Source organism: Sturnus vulgaris, chromosome 26 (assembly GCF_052056855.1).
Source record: "Sturnus vulgaris isolate bStuVul1 chromosome 26, bStuVul1.hap1, whole genome shotgun sequence".
In the NCBI taxonomy this organism is placed as follows: Eukaryota; Metazoa; Chordata; class Aves; order Passeriformes; family Sturnidae; genus Sturnus; species Sturnus vulgaris.
Window position 1 is genome coordinate 5,530,889 of NC_142268.1, and position 20,329 is coordinate 5,551,217.

Consider the following 20,329-nt stretch of genomic DNA (forward strand, 5'->3'; position numbering starts at 1 on the left):
ACTTGCCTTCTACCACATCAGAAATAACAGCTGTACCTCAGCCTAGCTCTGGGTGTACTGTTCAGTACTTTTTCACAAGCCATACAGAAAATTACAGTGAAATAGCTGAAATATCTCCAGTGAGAAGAGACCAGACTAGCTCTACTGCTGGTGGCTGATAACATGACCATTCCTTTGGCAAAATTGGAAATCCTTTATTGTAGATCATAATTCAGTATTAAAGACTGAGAAATACTTTATTCTAACAGAGCCATAATTCGTTCTGGCAGCTGCGCAGCAGCAATAGCTTCATGTCCCACTTCAGGATTGCCCACAGTCACCCATCTCTAGGCGGGGGCCGAGTGCTTAGGGACAAAACACCTTCCAGCCATCAGGGATGACAGTGTGTCATCCTCCAGTGAGATCCAGCTGTGGAAATGCTATGTCAAATACCTCTTTGTAATGCTCCACAAAATGCACTTCCAGTCCTTCTGTAATAAATCCAGCAAGGTCATAATAATCCTTTTTGTTCTCTGATGGCAGAATGATGCAGGTAACACCTGCCCTTTTCGCCTGTGGGGGAGAAAAAGTTGGGCTGTCAAGTCCTAGGAATCCTTCCATGTACCAGAAACACCCTTCCTCATTTCTGAAAGTAAAAGCAGTTATTTTGGAGCATGATCCAGCTTTACTCTCTTACTTGGAGAGCACCCAGGGCATTCCTGACATGAATTCCTGGTATCACCAGGGTGAAGCATCCCCCTTCAAGCCCCAAACACATACTCTCCAGTGCCATCTCAGCTGCAGAGACAGACTGGGGGAGGCATTTTAGCTGGTCTATGTTAGCAGCTCAGGGGATTGTTTAGAACATTCATACTATTTACAGGGTTTAAGTATCTGTTCCAGCTTGGGTGAGGATAAAGCCTAGGATGAAAGCAAGAGTTAAACAGCTTGTCAGACCAGCCTACCCCATCAATACCCTTGGCACGATTCTATAGAATCTTTTGATAGGGACCCCTTCCCTGGAAGGAGCATGGAAAGCAGAGCTGCCCCTCCCAGCACAGATCTGTACCCATCGCTTTAGGGGTGATCCTGTGTTAAAACCTGTGGCCACTCACACTCCTGGCAGTGCAGCCAGTCAGTGCCATAGCACAGGTTAGTCCTGTACTGACTGCTACAAACAACTACTCATTTTTAAGTCATACAAGGAAAAGAAATCACACTGCACAAGGCTGCAGCCCAAATATATCTGGGGACAGAACACTGATGTGAAGCCCCAGCTCAATGGAGAAAGACCTGATAACATTCTTGACAGAAAAATGTACGTGCTGCGAGGCTTATATAGGCCAGAATTGTGCAGGTGAGAAGTAGAGAGAGACTGAACGCTTGGAAAGGAATTCTGAAAACTGCAAAGGGATTAAACCAAAAATACAAGACGCTAAATCTAAGTAACTTTTATCTAAAACAGACACCTGTATAAAATGCCAGACAAATGCACACTGGAATTAGGGATCAGAGCCTTGATTTTAAGCATCTACCTTAGAGATCATGTCAAATTTCCACTGGACACCCTCCTGAAATAGGCAATTCAACACAGCACAGGTGACCGAACTGTGGTAATCTGACAGAGCAGACAGCTCTGACAGCCAGTTAAAGCTGTCAGTCACCTTCAATTCTGCCAGTGTAGGTGGAATTGAGCTAGGCCAACACAGATGCCCTGGTACAAAGCCTGGGGTCCCATCCCTTTCCTCACAGCCAGAGACACAGCCAAGATCCCCGTGTTCCCTTGCAGGCTTTTCCAACCTGTGTATGGAATGCAATCTGCCTCTCTTAGTTCAAGGAGCAACCCCTCTGGCTGTCCCTGTCCCCACTGAGCCCAGCCCAGGGCTCTCCTGTGGACAATGCACAGAGACAAGAGCTCTTACCGCAATAGTCTTCTCCTTGATTCCACCAACAGGAAGAATTTTTCCAGTCAATGACACCTCTCCAGTCATGGCTACGTTCTGCCTCACTGGGCAATTCATGGCCAGGGACAGCAGAGCTGTTACTATGGTACATCCCGCGCTTGGTCCATCCTTCGGGGTTGCTCCCTGTTTAAAAAAACAGAGCAACCCTCCTGCTCATTCAAGAAGCAGCATAGCCAGACAATACCCTTGTCGTTGTTTTAACATTGTCCACGTTTCATGAAGCCTCACAAAGGTTTTTGCATGTGTGAATGATGGAATCTTGCTATTTGAATTAGCTAATGTATTAACAACTGTCATATTCCCCACCTTGTTCACGAGGAATAATCCATGAGACCATAATATGGTTTCTGGCCTGATGCCACCACCATACTCACCATACTCAATGGCTCAGGTCTTTGCGTAAGCAACATCAGTGGGAAAAAAAGAGCACAAACACTTTGAAGCTCTTTGTTAGACCTAAGTCAACCACGGAAACAAGGAACAGAGGTCAACATGACAAGGGGGAGAGTGTCAAGCGTCACAAAGTAGTGGAGGACAATACCAAAAATCATTCAAGGCAGAAAAGATCAGTATATAAAGTCCCACAAAAATCCAAGCCTGTCTAGTGACAGTCTGGATTTATCTGAGATCAAACCTCTTTGAGGTAAGAGCAGAGGAAATCAATATTTGAGAGGGAGCAGAGACAGAGATCACATCTGCTGTTTTCTTGTCTTTCAAGAAATTAATTCACAGACAACATGCAGTACCTGGACAGACACAAAGCAAGCTGCAGCAGACATTGCACATAGAGCACTCAGCAGTCCAGAAGTAAAGCTGGGGCACAATCACAGCTCAAAATCTGTCTTCAGTAGAGCACCTGCCCAAAGCTTGTCACACAGCATGTGAGCCATTCTGAGCACTGTGTGCATTTATTTTCAGCCCAAATATTGGACAAATGCAATCAGTGCCATTACAAGGACTAGGAAACCTGGTACAGAGATCGGGAGTAGTATTTTCAATTATGTGTAAATTACTTGAAGCCATTAAGAAGGCCTGGTAACACAGAGACGTAAGTTTTGATGCCCTTGTAACTTCATCCAAGCATTTATCCAAATAATTTCTCTATGTCATGGTTTCCCCACCTGCATAACAGGGCCAACAGCTACAACAAAAGCTTAGGTTTCTTGGAAAAATTATCCAAGCCCCTGTATTCTTGCACATGCTTGCTCTAGAAAGGAATGGAAACATGGCTCATAAGAAGACCTTCACAAAAGCCTGAAGAAAATGTCTTCATTCCTGGGTTTTACTGATAGAAGAGGGCATTCTGCACAACATGTAGACAAACGATGCGCCTTCCAGCTTTACATCTACGGGAGCAAACCAGCCAGGCTGCTGTGCATGCTCTTGTGAACTCTGCATCAGTTTACCTCTGGCACATGCAAGTGGATATGAGAAGACATAAGAAAGTCATTGTTGGCGTCCTTCTGCATCAGAAAGGCTCTTGCAAATGTGTATGCAATTTTGGCACTCTCTTTCATTACATCTCCCAGTTGCCCTGTTACTTCAAGTGACCCATCCTTGATCTCCTTGTCTTTGGGTCGCCTCAAGGATGTTTCAATAAACAGAGTGGAACCTCCTAAAAAAGAAAACAACATCTGAGAAAAAGTTACAGGAAAATTAAACCAGATGGTTTTGGTGATGCAGAAGTTTTGTGAGGCATTCGGAACTGCTCCTCTCTGACGAGACGCTAGTCCTTGAGTAGAGAGCAGCTGAAACCTGTTCCTTAAATACCTTCAGGAAGGCCAGCTAGAAATCTCAACAGTCTCCATTCATTGCTTTTTTGGACTTTGCCTTCTAGGAACACAGATGCAACCTATATTTAACGGAAATAACCAAGTTCTTATAATGGTTTCGTGTTCTTTGTTTCCTCCAGAGAGTAAGCTGAGTTCATAAAACACTTTTAGCTACTTCAGTTCTCCAGTACCAGGTATCTATTTACCTTCTCCACTATACTGATAATTTCCCTCTTAACTACTTTAATTCTACCCAAGGTCAATTTGAGTATGAAGAGGTCATCTCCTTTGCTGTGTGCTGTACTTCCAACCCGTAGTGCACATAAAATCCCCCAAGTTACTAGGGGAGTAATCCAAGGAACAGTAAGCAGCCAACTGCACTCACTCCACAGAGTGCTGGAACACCTATACCCTCAACACCAGAAGCCAAGTCAGTATTGCACATCACTGACAAGCCACAGCATTCCTCAGCTGTGCCATGTGTCACAGTGGCACCTCCTGCTGCTCGTTCCTAATGTATGTAATTTGTATAAGATAAGGAGCTCAAAGAGAAAACATGTGGCCCTAAGCTAAGATGAGCCTGCATAAGGGCGTAAGAAAGGCTCCCTTCTTCAAGGAAGTAGTATTCAGGATCTAAAAAGGCCAAAGGAAGTTCCTTTTACTGGTGCCTGTAGAAGAACGTCACTGGACTTAGTTCTGTTTGACTATTACATTCAGTTTTTGAAAATTACACAGAAATGTAGATATTAACCCAAAATTAATTTTGTCTCACCCATAGCTGTCCAGGCCAGACCCATCACCACTCCTGGGGGAGTGGTTTCATACATGCGATCCACAGTGAAGATGGGCTTTCCTACAAAGTCCTGCAGGTTTTCAGGTGTTACTTGGACTGTCTCCGCTTCTCCACTCACAATTTTATAGGCAGATTTCCTCAATACCTGGGTGAGATAGTAATTTATTGCTGTAGAAAAAGCTGAGATGGCTGATGCACAGTGTCACAGTTACACATAACTTTCCCTCACCTTTTCTACTTGTTTCTGCAGATTCCTCACCCCACTCTCTCTGCAGTACTGCTTGATGAGAACAGTCAGGACATCCGATGTAATTTGAGCTTTGTTTTCATCCAATCCACACAGAACTCGTGCTTGAGGGACCAAGTATCTCTGAAAGAAATAATCCCCCACATCCTTCTCTTAGTATTTGTGACAAAAGCCTAGTGGTTCCAATTCACTCAACTTTCTGCTGTTAGCTTAATGCTGCTTTCTGGTGTCCACAGCCTATGGAACACTGGAATTACTTTAATTATGTGTTCAAATCAAAGGAACTCTGTCCAAAATACCATGTGCCTAATTTTTTTTTGACACAGCTGGATGTAAATATGAAAGCCTAAATCTGCAAAAAAAAAATTTACCAGCACAACAGTGATTTCTCTTACCTCTGCAATTGCAAGTTTCTCTTCTGCTACATATCCTGACACATTGATCACTTCCATTCTATCCCGCAGTGGCTCTGGAATGGTTTCTGTTACATTGGCAGTACAAATAAAAAGTACCTGGAAGCATTAAAAGATCCTATTAAAAACTTTCATTAAACTGCTGCTTTACTCCAAGTACTAGTTCCTAAGTCCTGCGTTTCTCTGTCTGAAAGGCTAGAGCAAGATCACCCTCTATGTGGAATTAGTTTTTAATAAAAATTTGGATTTTAGAACTATGTAATAGCACGTTCCCTACCCCCAAAATAAATGTTTAGAAATACACAATGCACAAGCTGGGAAATTGGAATGGATTGGTAAGGACCATGGGAGATCTAGATCTCACTCAGAAGTTCTTCAACTTCTAGGAAACTGGCACAGAATGACCCAGTATACCTATTCCTAATATGTCAATACTGCAAATTATGTCAGCTGCACAAAAAATGCAACAGTGTGTAAAGATGACCAGTTTCAAAAGCTTCATACCAGCATTAGGCCACTTCCCTTGACAGCAGCTCTGCCAATCATCATATACAGGAAAACTCTTGCCTTTTCTAGTGGAGACCACACATCTGTTTGTCCCTGGCTTTACAGGGAGTTAGGGCTACAGGACATATGCTGGTGATCATGTTCTTTCATGTACAGACACTTCAATTAAAGTCAATTCCTGTAGAGACAGCTGTGTATATTTACGCTCCATCTGACTTTCCAACTGAATAAAATGTCATCATCTTTTCATGGACAGGAAATCTCTGCATTGATACACATTCATGCATTCTGGCTCTGCAACCTCTGCAGAAAAGAGAAATACCTTTGACAAATCCACAGGAACATCAAGATAATGATCCAAGAAGTTAGAGTTCTGTTCTGGATCCAATAGTTCTAGAAGGGCTGAAGATGGGTCCCCTTGATAGCCTCTTCCTATTTTATCTACCTGTGGGAGAAAAGAATTTAATACTCTAAGAAGTTTCCTACCATGATAAATTCTCAAGCAATATTTATTTCAAGGCTCAATCTGAAAATCTTCCTGAGTATTCATTAACATCGAATACCAGTCTACTACTTTTCTCTGCACTCATCCAAGTCCCCACTACCTTCCTGTGTGAGCACATGACACACCTGAGAAGACACAGGACTTCTGAGCGTTGCAGAAAATCACTCTGAAGTCTCAGGCAATGTGCTACAACGAAAAGCACTACTACTAGTGGGCTACTACTCAAACTGAGATAAGCTATACGCACAGACCAGAACACTTCACAGTGAGAGGACTGGAGTGCTAGCTTAAATCACTTCCCTAATGTGCAAGCTCAGACACTCTCCTTTCTTTGCCCAAGGTGTAAAAAGCCTACACACAGCTATCCGAGCAGAGCCAGACTGGTGACCTGGGCTGTTGTCACAGTCATAAGTTGATTGAGGCTCATGGGGACTTCCTGAAGTCATCTTGACCAACTGAAATCTGACCCCACTGCTCACATACAGCCACTAGAGCCAGCTGCCCAGGACCATGGCCAAGATCATTGATTCTTCCAGCATTGTGAACTCCCATGAGGATACAAATAGGGCCACTGCTTCTTCTCCCTTAGGAGTAGTGTTGACTGGATGGCCTTAATGAAATTTGCTGCTACAGCCAAGGCAGGGCCAACACCACTCAAGTACCATAACCTACAGGTTCCACTACCTTTCAAATCACAATACTCATTGGTCACATCACACTTCAACAGATGACGGTTTATTGGTCCCCCATACCATTTCCAAGAATCTGCTGTTGGTCCTTCCGAAGTATGTCAAGAAGGCCAGAATGGCATTCAGTCTATTCTGAACACCTGCTTTATATCCTGTCCTTATTTCCTTTTCCACAAAGCATTAGACTGGTAGTCCTGACTCATTTATTCTCAAATCAGACCACAAATTGACTGTAAGCATTTATTCCTTAGAGTCCTGCTTTAGACCTACTGGGAGAGTAACTCTTGCTAATAATCAAACAGGTAACAGTGGATTTGTGCACAGTGACATGCCCCCACCTATGTAGGAAACACAAGAACTATGGAAACTCTGGATATCCAGACAGGTCCATTAGGATCCAAACAGCTGTAATTTAATCAGAAGAACACAACTAGAATTTTAAAGCTGGAGTATGTTATAAGGAGAGAAAACAAAGCATATAAGTATATCAGTGTCAGCCAGAGAATTTCAGAGCCCAACCTCATATGAACAGAAAGAACCTGGGATTTTTAGAAGAGTTACTGCTTCACCTTTTCTACGGGGATCACATATTGACAGTGTTTAAAGAGTAAAACTTAGACGAAAGACCAAATACTTCACCTCATCAATCAGTATAAGCGGATTCTCTGTCTTCGTCTTCTTCAGACATTGGATGATTTTTCCTGGCATTGCTCCAACATATGTCCTCCTGTTTTACCAGAGATTGTATTTAGGGAACCATTGAAAAGCACAGCATGTATCAGAGCATGCACCACACAGCTGACAGAACAAGTATATCCTGCTGGGAAACAAGTCTTCATTTCTTCAACATCTATCAAAAGCATCCTCCATCACCATATTAAGCACCAAGACCCACCTAGTCTCTTTCTAGTGAAGAACTGCCATTAATTTTGGTGAAATGCTTCTGGACTACAGCTTTTATCTTTAGTTTAAACCACTTCTCAATTAGAGAAAAGCAAAGAGGTTAGGCTGAGAATAGAGGTGTTTGAATTTTCATGGGCTTTGAGTAAGAAATGTTAGAAGAGGTAACATTTCACTTCCTCACTTGATAGTGACAAAAACACCAGTATAAATCAAAAGATACTAAAGGAATAAACTGTTAATAGCAAAACATAATCTTCCTGATAGAGATCGTTTCTGGTATCCAGAAACAAGCAGAAGCAAAGAGGGTAACAGCAGAGTGAAGGCCAAGAGGCACAGAACAGAGCACATTGAAAAACACAGAAAATATTTATCTCTGCTTCTGTGTAGGGCAGAGCCCTGCAGGTTCAATTTACTCCACAGAATGGCTACTCTTACTGGTTTGAAAACACCACTGGTATTATGTTCAGATGCAAACCCTCTCCTCTAATCTGATGAGGCCACATCTGGAGTGTTGTGTCCAGTTCTGGACTTACCAGCTCAAGAAAGACAAGGAACTGCTGGGGAAGGTCCAATGGAGGGCGATGAAGATGATAGGGGACTGAGCTGCGCCTGGTTAGCCTTTGGATGACCGAAAGGGGATCTTATCAATTTGTAAAAATATCTGAAGGGTGGGTGTCAAGAGGACAGGGCCAGACTCTTGCCAATGGTGCCCAGTGACAGGACACAGGGCAACGGGCACAAACTGAAACACAGGAAGTTCCACCTGAATATGAGGGGAAATTTCTGTACATTGAAGGAAGGTACAGCCCTGGAACAAGCTGCCCAGAGAAGCTGTGGGATCTATTCCTCTGGAGACATTCAAAACTTGTGTGGACACCATCCTGTGCAACCTGTTGTAGCTGAATCTGCTTTAGCAGGGGAATGGTCTAGATAATCTCCAGAGGTCACTTTCAATCCCAATCATTCTAGGATTTTGTGTATGTGGAAGGAAAATAAACCTAGGGAAGGCTCAGATCTACCCATTTTTTATTCACTTCTTGTTCTCCCCATGAATGTTCTCATTTCCAGGTTTTCCTCATGCAGCACCTCCATCCTGATTATTTGGACACCAATCACACCTGAACACACATGTGAAATGACCCTGTTCAAACTGTCACCATTCTTTAGTTCTGACATTTACAGACAGGCATGTATTAGCATTTGGCATCAATCCAACGGTTTTGGGTAGCTCACTCAGCTTTTCAAAGCTGAGAATACACAAGAAACACTGAGCAACTGCACTTAAAAACACAAATATAATTATGTTCCAGACTCCACCCTTTGCTGTCTTTTTCACCTCTTTCTGTATCTCAAATCCTGTCACCAAGGGTTGGCAAAACAGAGATGAAAATTACATACATTGTCCAACCTCAGTTAGGTTCCTATTTACTTTAGTAAAAACTGCTGGATAGAGAAACTTCTCAAGTTACACCGACCTGTGTCCTTTTATTTCTGCTACATCAGTCATCCCTCCAACGCTGAAGCGGAAGTACTCTCTGTTTAGGGCTCTGGCAATGGAACGAGCAATACTGGTTTTGCCAACTCCAGGGGGACCATAAAAACACAAAATCTTCCCCTGGGTGGATCCTCGCAGCTGGCTGACTGCAATAAATTCCTGTAGAACAGAAGAAGCACCAGCACTGAACAGGAGGGAAGGTCACCAAAACACATTTGTTATGAGGTCAAGCAGTGACTACAAAACAAGCATCACACATGAAACTGGCCTTCCAAGGACCTGGGGGAGGGCAAGGGGAGAAGCTAAGTCACAATACTGATACATCGGTTTTCCCTCTGGTTATTTACATGCTTGGTTGTCCCCAGGTTCTGTCTGTGCTCTGTATCATCTCACCAGAAGAAGCAGTCTCTCTCTCTCTACCGCCTTGGAATGAGAAGACAGAGTTCTAGTTCTTATCCCAGCTTCTCTTGTTTTCACCTGAGTCTCTCAAGCTACATGTGAGCATCTCGTACTGTATCACTCCCATGTGCTAAGTTCAGCTTGTTTCATTTCACACTTGTTGAGGAATCAAAAGATCACAGTTCAGAACTGAAGCCTCAGCTAGTTATACATTTACAGTAAATATTTTTTCCCCACTGTGCAAGTGGGGAAAACATCCAGAGACTGCTTCCCTTGGACACTTACTTGCCCAGCATTAAGAGTAAACCAGAATATTGTGGTTTGAAATGAGAATGCGACTTTCACTGCCACAAGTAATTAAGCACATTAGCTGATCACCAGAACATTTGGGTCTTTCATGCAGCTTTCTGTTTGATGCATGAATTAACACCAATTCAATGGAGACTGCAATCTAAAACACATCCAAAATGCCTGATGTTAAGCAGAGTGTGAAATGGGACACACTGCCTACTCCTGCCTTACCAGAATTCGCTTCTTGACATCATCCATTCCATAGTGATCCTCCTCCAGAACTGCTTGGGCTCTGGACAGCTCCAGGTTCTCCTCGCTGCACTTACCCCATGGGATGGATGTCAGCCAGTCCAAGTAGTTCCGTGTAACACTGACAAACACATAAATGAGAGTGATTCACCAGCTCATGTCTTCCTCCACCACCTTCCAAAACAACCTCATCCACAACAAGTGGGATATGAACTACTCATAGAAGAGAGGCTATGCAGAAAACATCACTATTCGGGCAGTCACTGCTAACCTTTTTCACAGTCTTCAATCCCTTGTCCCTTCCCCTACAAAAAAAAAAACAAAGCTTTTTTTCATAGCTTCTGCTTTTCTGAAACAAAGAATCTCCAGTATACTGTGAAAAGACTTAAATTTCTGCACACAACTTTCCTGTACAATTGTTTTGGTGTGGGACTGGCTCCTGTCTGAAAAGGAACAGGACTGCTTATATGATCTGCACCACATCAACTGCTTGGATCAGGTCATGAAACTTAAAACTAGAAATTTTTTCTGTCTCCACAGTAAACTAAGACATGGTAGAGATGAAAGATTCCTGGCTCAGAAGCAAGAAAAAACAGCTGGATGTACAACACTACAGAGAATGATTTAAGACTAGGATAATGATGCCAGTATGGAAGTTAGAGATAACCAGTATAAACAAACTGAAGAGAGCACAGGTGTGTCAAAGCACTACTCACTGCTCTAAAACTATGCACTTAGATCAGGAATTCAATTGAACAGGGAAGTCTGCACAATGCAATAACTATCAAGTTGTGCACAGTCATGGACACAGAAGTGTGGGAATCCTGTCTGTACTCAGGATTCACCTGATGGCAACTGCCATGCCACCAGAGCTTTGGGGTTTTTTTTCTCCCAAGTACTTCCTCTGCAAACTTGCAACCACTGTTACAGCTCTGAAGGAAAGGGAAAGGTAGTAATGCTGCCTGTGAAGCCCAGTATGTCTTTTCTACGATTGCCAAGACTCTGCTCATCCAAAGGTATGTTTGCCCTCAAACACAGTCTTTTATTCTGTAAAAGATACTTTTAAAAGCAGAGACCCAGAACATTAAGAGAGCTGATGAGTATACCAACTGCTGTATTGTATGGCACACTCTGACTCAACAGACAAGAAATGTTCCATTCAACTTCAGTTTCTGACAATCCATGTCACAGAACACATTATAAACTATTCATTCACTCCTTAGCAATTCCAACCCTGCCCCAAGACTTCAGGGACCACCACCAGGTAGTTTAGCCAATGTCATGTATTAGCTTCTCTCACATCTACTGAGGACACCAAAGTACAAGCAAGAAGAACCAAAACTGAGGGCAGGAAAAGAATCATCACACACTTCATGAGGAACTAACTGCACATTTTATATCTCTAGTATCAGACTGCAAGAGAAGACAGAAGACCTCAAATGGTCAAAAGAGGTAGACTACATAAGTAAACACAGGCAATTTGGAGAAAAATCCTATAATGTAATGATATGCTACAAGGGGAGAGAGGAGAGAGAGGGGAGAGGGGAAGGTTAAGTGCTTCACAGAGCTGCACTGATGTTTCACTCTCCCAACGAATCCTGACAGCATGACATGGCCATGCACTCACTTGAATTCTGAGGAGTGATTATCCAACAAGCCCAACTTGTTCAACTCTTCATCAATCACATCCATGACGTGTTTTGGCACTACCAGCTCCTTTAGTCGCTCACGGAATTTCTCTTCTATAGCATCCTTGTCCTCTTTTTCCAGACCTAGTTCTTTCTTGATGATCTTCAACTGCTCTTGAAGAAGATACTTACGATGTGTTTGCTTGATCTTCTCCTCAACCTAGACAAAGCAACAAATACAGTAACTAATGTGTTCCTGGTACAGCCCATCTAATATCAAATGCTTCCAAATACTTCTCAGTTATGATGTTCCCAGCAACTGAAAATACTACTAGGAAGTCATCAGCAGTGTATTCTAGCACAAGAAGTGACTTAAAAACATATTCCAGCATCCTCCACATCTTGGTGGCCTTCACCAGCCATCATTCAGTGCTTCAATGTTCTGTTGGTGCTGGGGAGACCAAAAGCTGGACAGAGTAAGACAGATGTGACCTCCTTACAGAGAGGGCTAACCACTACTTTCTACCTGCGGCCTACCAGGGCAACTGAAGCCCAGTATGCAGTTGGCCTTGCATGCCACAAGGACATTCTGCTAGTTCATGGTGAGCTTCCTGCAAATCAGGGCTTCCAAGTCCTTTTCTGTAAAGCTATTGTCTATCCTGATTATTCCAGGCCTGGTGTGGGACTATGAATTTCTCTTGGCAGAACTTAAGGAGGTTTTTACTGACTCCATGAGGGGATAGCTGGCTGAAGGTAGACTTTATCATGTTGACCACAACATTTTCTGCCCATTAGTCTAGCCAGATTTTTCACCAACCTCACACTACATACTTCCAGTCTGTAACATCCCAATTTAGTCAAAATACTATTACGGATGACCTCAACAAAGGCCATGCAAATGTCAAGGTATAAAACAGTCATTGTTAGAATGATAGAATCATTTAGGTAGGAAAAGACCTCTGAGATCGTTGAGTCCAACGATTAAGCTAGAACTGCCAAGCCCACCATTAAACCATGTTTCCTTTTTGTGTTCTGGGCCTTCTCATAAGAGAAGGCAATTAGGCAGTTTGCTTTTGGAAAATCCATTCTGGCTGTTCCAAATCATGTCCTTCTTCATTTGCCTGTACAGGACTTATTGGAGAATTTTCCCCATAATCTTCCCAAGGACTGGCGGCAAGCTGGCACACCTACAGTCTCCCTGATTCTTCTTCTTGGAGATGGGCATGGCATCTACCTTTTTCTGCTTCCCAGGAACCTCCCCCATGACCACAGTGCTTTAAAGATAACAATGACATTGATACGCCCTCTCACCATCTTTGGATGCATATCTGGTCCCACAGACTGCATCTGTTCAATTTGCTTAAGAAGCCTCCAAAAATTCCAACCCCGGTTCAAAAGCATTTTCCACTTAATGTGAATTCTAAAAGCCTCAGTTATTGGGAGTTAACAAATAAAATATGACTCAGTATACTCAAATATTTGTACTTTAAATACTTCATTACCGTTTAGATGCAGTTACTGTACTCTGATTAAATTTTACAACAGACAGAAACTACTGTAGTTCACAGGAGTTAGCAGAGGGTTGTTTGAAATAACATTGTGCTATTTACACTAGTATATGCTATATACAGTATTAGGCTGTATATTGTTACACAGATGCTTGGTAAACTGCAGACCTCTAGATTTATCTTGCATGAAATTACAACTTGAACACAACAGCAGATGCTATAGCCTCAAGTCTTGTGACTTCTACCATGTGAATGGAAAAACACATTTCTAACAGAAGAACAGAAAACCTTAAATCTAAATAATGTACCCTTTAGAGCACGTACCCATACTAAGCAACACAGTGGTGGACACGACAGAAATATATACAAGATATTTTTACTCTAAAAAACTTACCTCTCTTCCAAGACGCTGCTGAAGTTTGCTCAGTTCATATTCCTTTTTCAGAAGGGAAAGAGCTTTATAAAGCCGTTTGGGAATCTGGAAAAGACACAAAATTAGTTTTGAGATGCCACACCCTTGTAAAGAAACACACATATATATATGTGTGTGTGTGTATATATATATATATATATATATATATATATATATATATATATGTGCTTTCTCCCTCCCAGTGAGAAAGACAGAATAAAAACTCCAACAGGTTGTCTGGAAGAGCTTTACAGCACCTGCAGATGTGGAAAGACAAACATGTAGCAACTCCACAGCACATGAAGAAAATTATATGCCCAAGATGCAGAGCACTCTGATTTACCCACAGTACATCAGTATTAATGATCTACTATATCCTTCCACAGGAATCTAGTCACTGATATTAATGTATCATCAAAAGTAGCACTGAAGTCTCTTCTGTGCTGAGGCTGGTAAAGAAATTGTGACATACAACAGATGTACTGATTCCATTCTCATTGCTTGAGTTTAAAACTTCATCTTACACTGGTTTCTTCCAAGATGTCTTGAAGTTCATGTGACTCGGCCCCTGTTAGGGCTGCACCCATGTCACTCAGATAGATAGGGTTATCCACCACACGCTGTCCAGCCTGCATCATCTGAAGTACGGACTCTCTGTAAGTAAAAGGTAAAAAAAACCCAAAATGCTCTGTAAATTTACATTCGGAATGGAGTATCTTCATTTACTTGTTATGACAGCACAATAAAATGAAACACAGCTCAGCTGCATAGCAAATTAACTATTTTTGAAATCTGACTACATCAATACTCAGTAACAAACAGATAAATCACTTTGTTAGAGGAATGATCACCAATATATAAAACTAAGTATCTGAAATGCTCTCCAAACAGTTATGTAGGACTTTTTGTGCCAGTATTCCGAAACTTTTATCCTGCTCGTAAGACATGGATCAGATCATGATACTGCAGTGAGTTTCACTTAGATCCAATGACGTGCCTTAGGACTTTATCGTTCTATCTTGTTTCTAAATTGCACATCAGGTTTTCAAAACTTTGATTTCAACAATGGATGGAGCTTACATCCTAAACCACAAATCTATGTGACAATTTAGCAAATATCTCTACTTCATTACAGCAGAAAGGCAAGTGGTATAGAGAATGTCAGCATGCTCCAGCCTGAGAACATGCTGTTCCCAAAGCAGGGCAGCATGGGAAAGACATACCTGTACAAGGGGTTCAAGGCAATGATGTCCCGGATTGTTTTAACAATTTCTGCAGTAAGTGCCTATAAATGCAACAAAAATTTAATCACCAAAAGAATGGAAAAGGATAGGCAAGATCTCAGTACAAATATGATGTTCCCCAGACTCCAGCCACTCCCTGCAGTGATGGGCTGTGATGGTTCTTGGTGCTGGGGCACTTCCTGCTCACAGGAATGGTACCAAGGGCTATAGGCTGGCTTTCTGCATGCACAGAACTTGACTGGCTCTTGGCCAGAACATACGATCAGGCTGAACACTCAAGTCACCTTCGAGCATTCTGATAGAGGTCGTCACACAGATTTAAGCATAGATCAGCCTCTTCATTCAGCAACTTTTTAATGTCAACAGTTCTAAGGAACTGAGCTGTTATAATGAAACTTCTTTATTTTCATATAATCCCCCTGTGCAGTGACTGTGAGAAGAAGGAACTAGTTTCTGCAGCCTGAAATTAGAGCCTGATTTTAGAACTCTTCCCTTGAAGGAAGAAGTGTAGGTGCAATTCTACAGAACAAGTCCCAGCTTGTAAACTAATTCACTTACTTTAACCTCTTCTGTGATCTGAAAATCTTCATGAACCACATTCTCTACTTCTACCATGAGAACTTCCTTCGAGGAAGCAGCTACAGGATCTAGTACCAACTCCACAGCTTGGTCCTTTGCTCCAGGCTCCTCTTCAGCCTCCTTCTTAGATCGCTTCTGTTTCCTTCTAATTTTTTGTTTGTTCTCAGGCTCTTCAGGCTCAACCTCTAGTTGCTTGTTTATACGAATCCTGAAAGCCAAAAGAAACCAACAACAATCAATCTCCCCATTACATGGGATTTCAGCTCTTCAGTATGAAAAGGAGACAGTCTAAGGTGCATTTTGAACAAGCTAAAATTTAGAAAGGAGAGTACACACATTTGCAAGATACCATGTTTCATTATTTTGGCTTTTATACAAGAGTTTCATTTTCTATGTGTTTCCCTATAAATGCTCCTCAAATCTGATATTCAGTGTGGTCCCTATGGACATGACTGACCAGGGTTCCATGTCTCAATCAAATATAAAGACCAATCCCCAAGTTATACCTTAGAAATACCAAACCCTTCCAAGTTATAGGGAAATATTTCTATTCCAAGTAACCCCAAATCAGTAGCTTATTTCCAAAATGCTATCAATGGTTGTGCTTTGATAATGCGGCAGGAGGTCTAAGACTTCATTTGAAAAGGAGTTGACTTGTCAACTCACATAAATTCAGCTTTGACAGAACTGCTCATTCTTTGCTGCCAGAACAAATGCAAGTGAAGAAAAGTGAGGGGAAGGAAAAAAAGCCATGCTTCAAAGCAAAATCCACCCTGGATCTGTTTCTTCTGCCATGCTTCTGTCCTTGTATTTTTCCTCCTAATGGAAATTACTTATCTGATGCTTTTAAAAATACAATTTCTTAACTTAGTTAAAAATGTCTGGCATTAATGTCAAAAACTAGATTTTCAGCAATAATATTTTCTTCAATTCAGTTCTGGAGCAAAATTATGAGGGCAAGACAAAATTAAAGCTCTGGATCCCTCTCCCCTTTTTTTTAAAGCAAAAATATTGGCTTGAATTAGTTTCAGAGATTTATTTTTTTCACCATAACCCTGCAGTAATCGTCAAAGTAACTGCTAAATGTCAGCTTAATGAATGTTTGCTTGGATCACATCACAGTTGATATGACAATGACATGCACTGTCTCTTTTGTTCTGCAGCTAACCTGTCACAGCTGTGACAGTACCTGGAATATCCTGACACTCAGGATATGGAATGGTGACAAAGCAAAAACTTGCCATACACAAGTTGTGTAAAAAATGCATGTATGTGGTGAAACTGATAAGGGATGTCTCTGTTTATACAGAAGTCCGGTGAGATGCACTGAAGTACAAGTAACCAACCTTCGATGTCCCATGACTATCATACGCAACTTGTCTCCGAGATCCTGCATTTCATGAATCTGGACAAAAGTTCCCATGTGGTATATTTCATTCAGATCCTCCACCACATCAGATTCATTGCTATTGAGCAAAAAAATTGGAGTAGATATTCAGAAACTTGAGATAACAGGTCAGATTAAAAAAGAAAAAAACAATCACTGGTTGCAGAACTTTAAACTGGACTTAGGGGCAAAGATACTTAATCCCCATTGCTACCACCCTTTCCAAACCCAATGCTATCCAAGGCAGGGCATTTAGAATGATAGCTTTTAGTGTAAATGCAACCTGGACACCTTATTTTTGTGGTTTTTAACAAGATCAAGAGAAACAACTTACTTGTCATCCTTTTTAAGAAAAACACCAGCATAAGGCTGGGCAAGACGAACTTTCCTCCTCAGCAGTTCAACCAGCTTCTTATTTTTTACCTAGGACGACATGTATGTAAGAGGTGAATTTTCTGTAATCTTTGTACTCTCAGGGTGTAAGGCCAGGCATGATGACACCCTATAACTAAATTATGCAGTCAGAGCTTGTACTGTTCTAGTCGTCTCCATTAGAGGACACTAATATAGAAGTTGAAAAAAAGATAGAGAAACATGAAATTTAAGTATTTTGAACAAGTCACTTCCCAGTCAAGATAAGACAAGCTCAAAGGCTGGGGGAGGAACTAGACCTAATCTGTACAAGTCTTACAAGCAAGAAACCTGAGTTACTTGAACAGTACTTTTTAAGTTCGTGTTGCTATCACTGTTCCCTTCCCCTTCCATACTGGTACGTCCTAGCTCTCTGCTCCTGATGGGGAGCTAGTTCACCCTTCTCTATCAGTTGCCTGAATTCTGCCCGCAAACTCTAGTTAAAATCCTCTTCTCCAAAGCCTTCTCTGCTCAATTTCTCTCCTACACCCACGAGCCTGAGTTCCAGCTTTGAGTTTCAGCCAGTATTTCTTCCTGATTTACTTTCTTACTCCCCTCTGCTCTCTAGATGCCACACACCACTGGAACAGTTATTACAGCAGGCTGAATCCTCAGTGACTAAAGAAAATAACTCCTTGTGAATTCTGCTGTCACATGACCCTGCCAACCACTGAGTGTTCTTCCAAGTGATGGACATAAGATGCACTGCTCAATGCTTTGCGAACAACCAGCATGGTTCTGACAGAATAGCACAAGTAATACCACCACTGCTGGCCTATTCTAATCTTGGCACACCTATTCTAATTTTGCACAATTTTTAGCAAAAATATGCTTACCAATGTCAGAGACATTAACATGAAGAAAATTAGTTAATTCCATAGGCACTGCAGGGACCTTTTCAGGTAAACTGCAGCACAGTGAATTCACAGGATAAGAGAGAACATTTAACAACTCTGTGAGACATTGTTGACCTGTACGTTGAAATTGATGACTTTTATACATAAGTTTCATATGATTGCATGCTCTTAATAATATATAATCTTCTCCTTCCCCTGACACATCTATAAAGACACTAGAAGCTGTGCATATTAGATTTCGACATGCAGAAAAATACTATATACTAGATAATACTAGATACTATATACATAGATAGACAGATAATATAATACTAGAAATAACATTATGCTAAATAATACTACTGGAACAAGAAAATATTGGTTTATTTCATACTAAATTTACTTCAAAATCAGACTAGCAATACACTAGAGAGGCACAAAAATACATCTACTTGTTCCAGAATGGGTTTCATTTCAGAAGGAAAAGGATTTCTGGCCTGTAAGCTGAAGTCACACATCAATGATATAATTTATAGCCCTTAAAATCCTTATGTGGTGCATAGGGAAAAGATCATACTCTGAAATTGTGACTGCGATCTCCATCCCTCAGCACCCGCTCCCACTGCAGCTGCACTGTTCTACACCGAATTCCTGCTTTTTCCTTGCAGCTCTCAGCTTGCGGCCTTCACCAACACGAGTCTCGGTGCTCTGACACCAACCCACGGCGCCGAAACAAGGACACATTTGCTTAACCTTCATCGGAGAACACAAAGAAGACAGCGAACTTCGAGAGTGTGTGTGTGAATCGCCGACCTTCTCTGTTAGAAGCAGAGCTGCTGACGCAATAACTGTGAAACTTCAACTGGCCCAAAAGGAACCGCTATCCCGACAGGACCCAGTTACAAAGCTCGAGCTAAATGCTGAGCAGAGGCTGCCCGTTGGAGGTCACGCAAGCGGCTGCCTTGCTCAGCAGTTCAAGGGACTTGCCAAGGCAAAGACAGCGGCCCGAAGATGCGGCACCGCCAGCGGCGGGGTCAGCCGGTGACCCTCGCACGGCCTGGTGTGATACCACCCCGGGACCCCCGCCCGAGGCCGCAACCCTGAACCGCCTCCGGCCGCTCTGCGAGCCAGCCCAGAGCGCCTCCCGCCCGCGGCCCCGGCACCTCGCAGCAGCGGCAGCTCCGGCCCAGGCCGGCCCGGTGGAGCCCCGGCCCCGGGACCGCGGGCTGGGCGGCAGCTCACCTCGATGATCTTGATGAAGCGCGGGAAGACGGGGTTGCGCGTCACGGCGATGAGCGGGACGTTGGGGAAATGCTCCGGGACGAGCAGCGGCGTCAAAGCCGTTATGACCGGTCCAGCTCCGCCGCTGTCCGCCCCTCCACCGCCGCTGCCGCCACCGTCCTCGCCGCCGCCTTCCAGTGAGTCGCCCCCCGGCAGACCGCCGGGGCTGCGCTGGTGCCAGCGCGGGCCGGCGCTGAAGGCGGCGCGGGCCGGCGGTGCGGAGCCCAGCGGGACCGGGACAGCAGCGGCAGGGGCCCAGAGGCGGCGCCGCGTAGGTCCCAGGGCGGACCCGGTGACCGCAGGCCGCCAGCGCCCACACAGCCGCCACCAGCGCGCGGCCGCCATGCTGTCGGCGCGCGCGCCACACTTCCGCCCTCCCGGTAGCGCCGGCCCCGCCCACACGGGGTCGCGTGGCGGCGCGCACGTCCGAGTCCGCCCATGATCGCGGGTTCGAGTCCCGCTCCCGGCCCCCATCCCGGCCGGGCGGGTGCCGGAGAGGGGGCGCGGCCGCCATGAGTGTGGCTTTGGCCCCTGCCGAGCCTTCCTTTTCGTCCTCGGTTCCCTGCAGTCAATTGGCCAGACAACTCCCGCAAATCTCCAAGGATGGAGACTCCATAATTTCTCTAATCACCCTGTGCCACTGCTCCAACAGCCTCTCTATAAAAAAGTCTTTCCTGATATTTCGAGGGAGCCTCCCGTGTTTCTTTTTGTGCCTATTGCCTCTTGTCCTGTCACCAGGCACTACTGAGAAGAACCTGCCTCTGTCTTCACACCTCTCCTAGGTAGGTATTGCTCTAGATTTATGACACACCCCCAGCCTTCCCTTCAGCAGGCAGC

The 20,329-nt window shown here is 43.4% G+C and overlaps 1 protein-coding gene and 1 long non-coding RNA gene across 4 annotated transcripts in view; one reads left to right on the forward strand and one right to left on the reverse strand.

Moving 5' to 3' along the window:
• Positions 1 to 173: 173 nt before the first annotated feature.
• Positions 174 to 19,863, reverse strand: LONP1 (lon peptidase 1, mitochondrial). Its single transcript, XM_014884343.2, has 18 exons — positions 19,454 to 19,863; positions 17,299 to 17,387; positions 16,924 to 17,043; positions 15,557 to 15,785; positions 14,978 to 15,039; positions 14,279 to 14,408; positions 13,737 to 13,820; positions 11,834 to 12,054; positions 10,189 to 10,327; positions 9,248 to 9,426; positions 7,509 to 7,596; positions 5,998 to 6,120; positions 5,151 to 5,267; positions 4,738 to 4,878; positions 4,488 to 4,653; positions 3,350 to 3,558; positions 1,902 to 2,066; positions 174 to 552 (listed from the first exon to the last, which is right to left on the reverse strand). The coding sequence occupies exons 1-18, from the start codon at positions 19,835 to 19,837 to the stop codon at positions 388 to 390; spliced, it is 2,811 nt and encodes a 936-aa protein (XP_014739829.2). The 5' UTR covers positions 19,838 to 19,863; the 3' UTR covers positions 174 to 387.
• Positions 19,864 to 19,920: 57 nt separating this feature from the next.
• LOC148221213 (uncharacterized) overlaps positions 19,921 to 20,329 on the forward strand; it is a 48,197-nt gene continuing 47,788 nt past the window's right edge. For all 3 annotated transcript variants that reach the window (XR_015808505.1, XR_015808503.1, XR_015808504.1), the window contains exon 1: positions 19,921 to 20,274. This is a non-coding gene — a long non-coding RNA (uncharacterized LOC148221213). The remainder of the gene's footprint in view (positions 20,275 to 20,329) is intronic.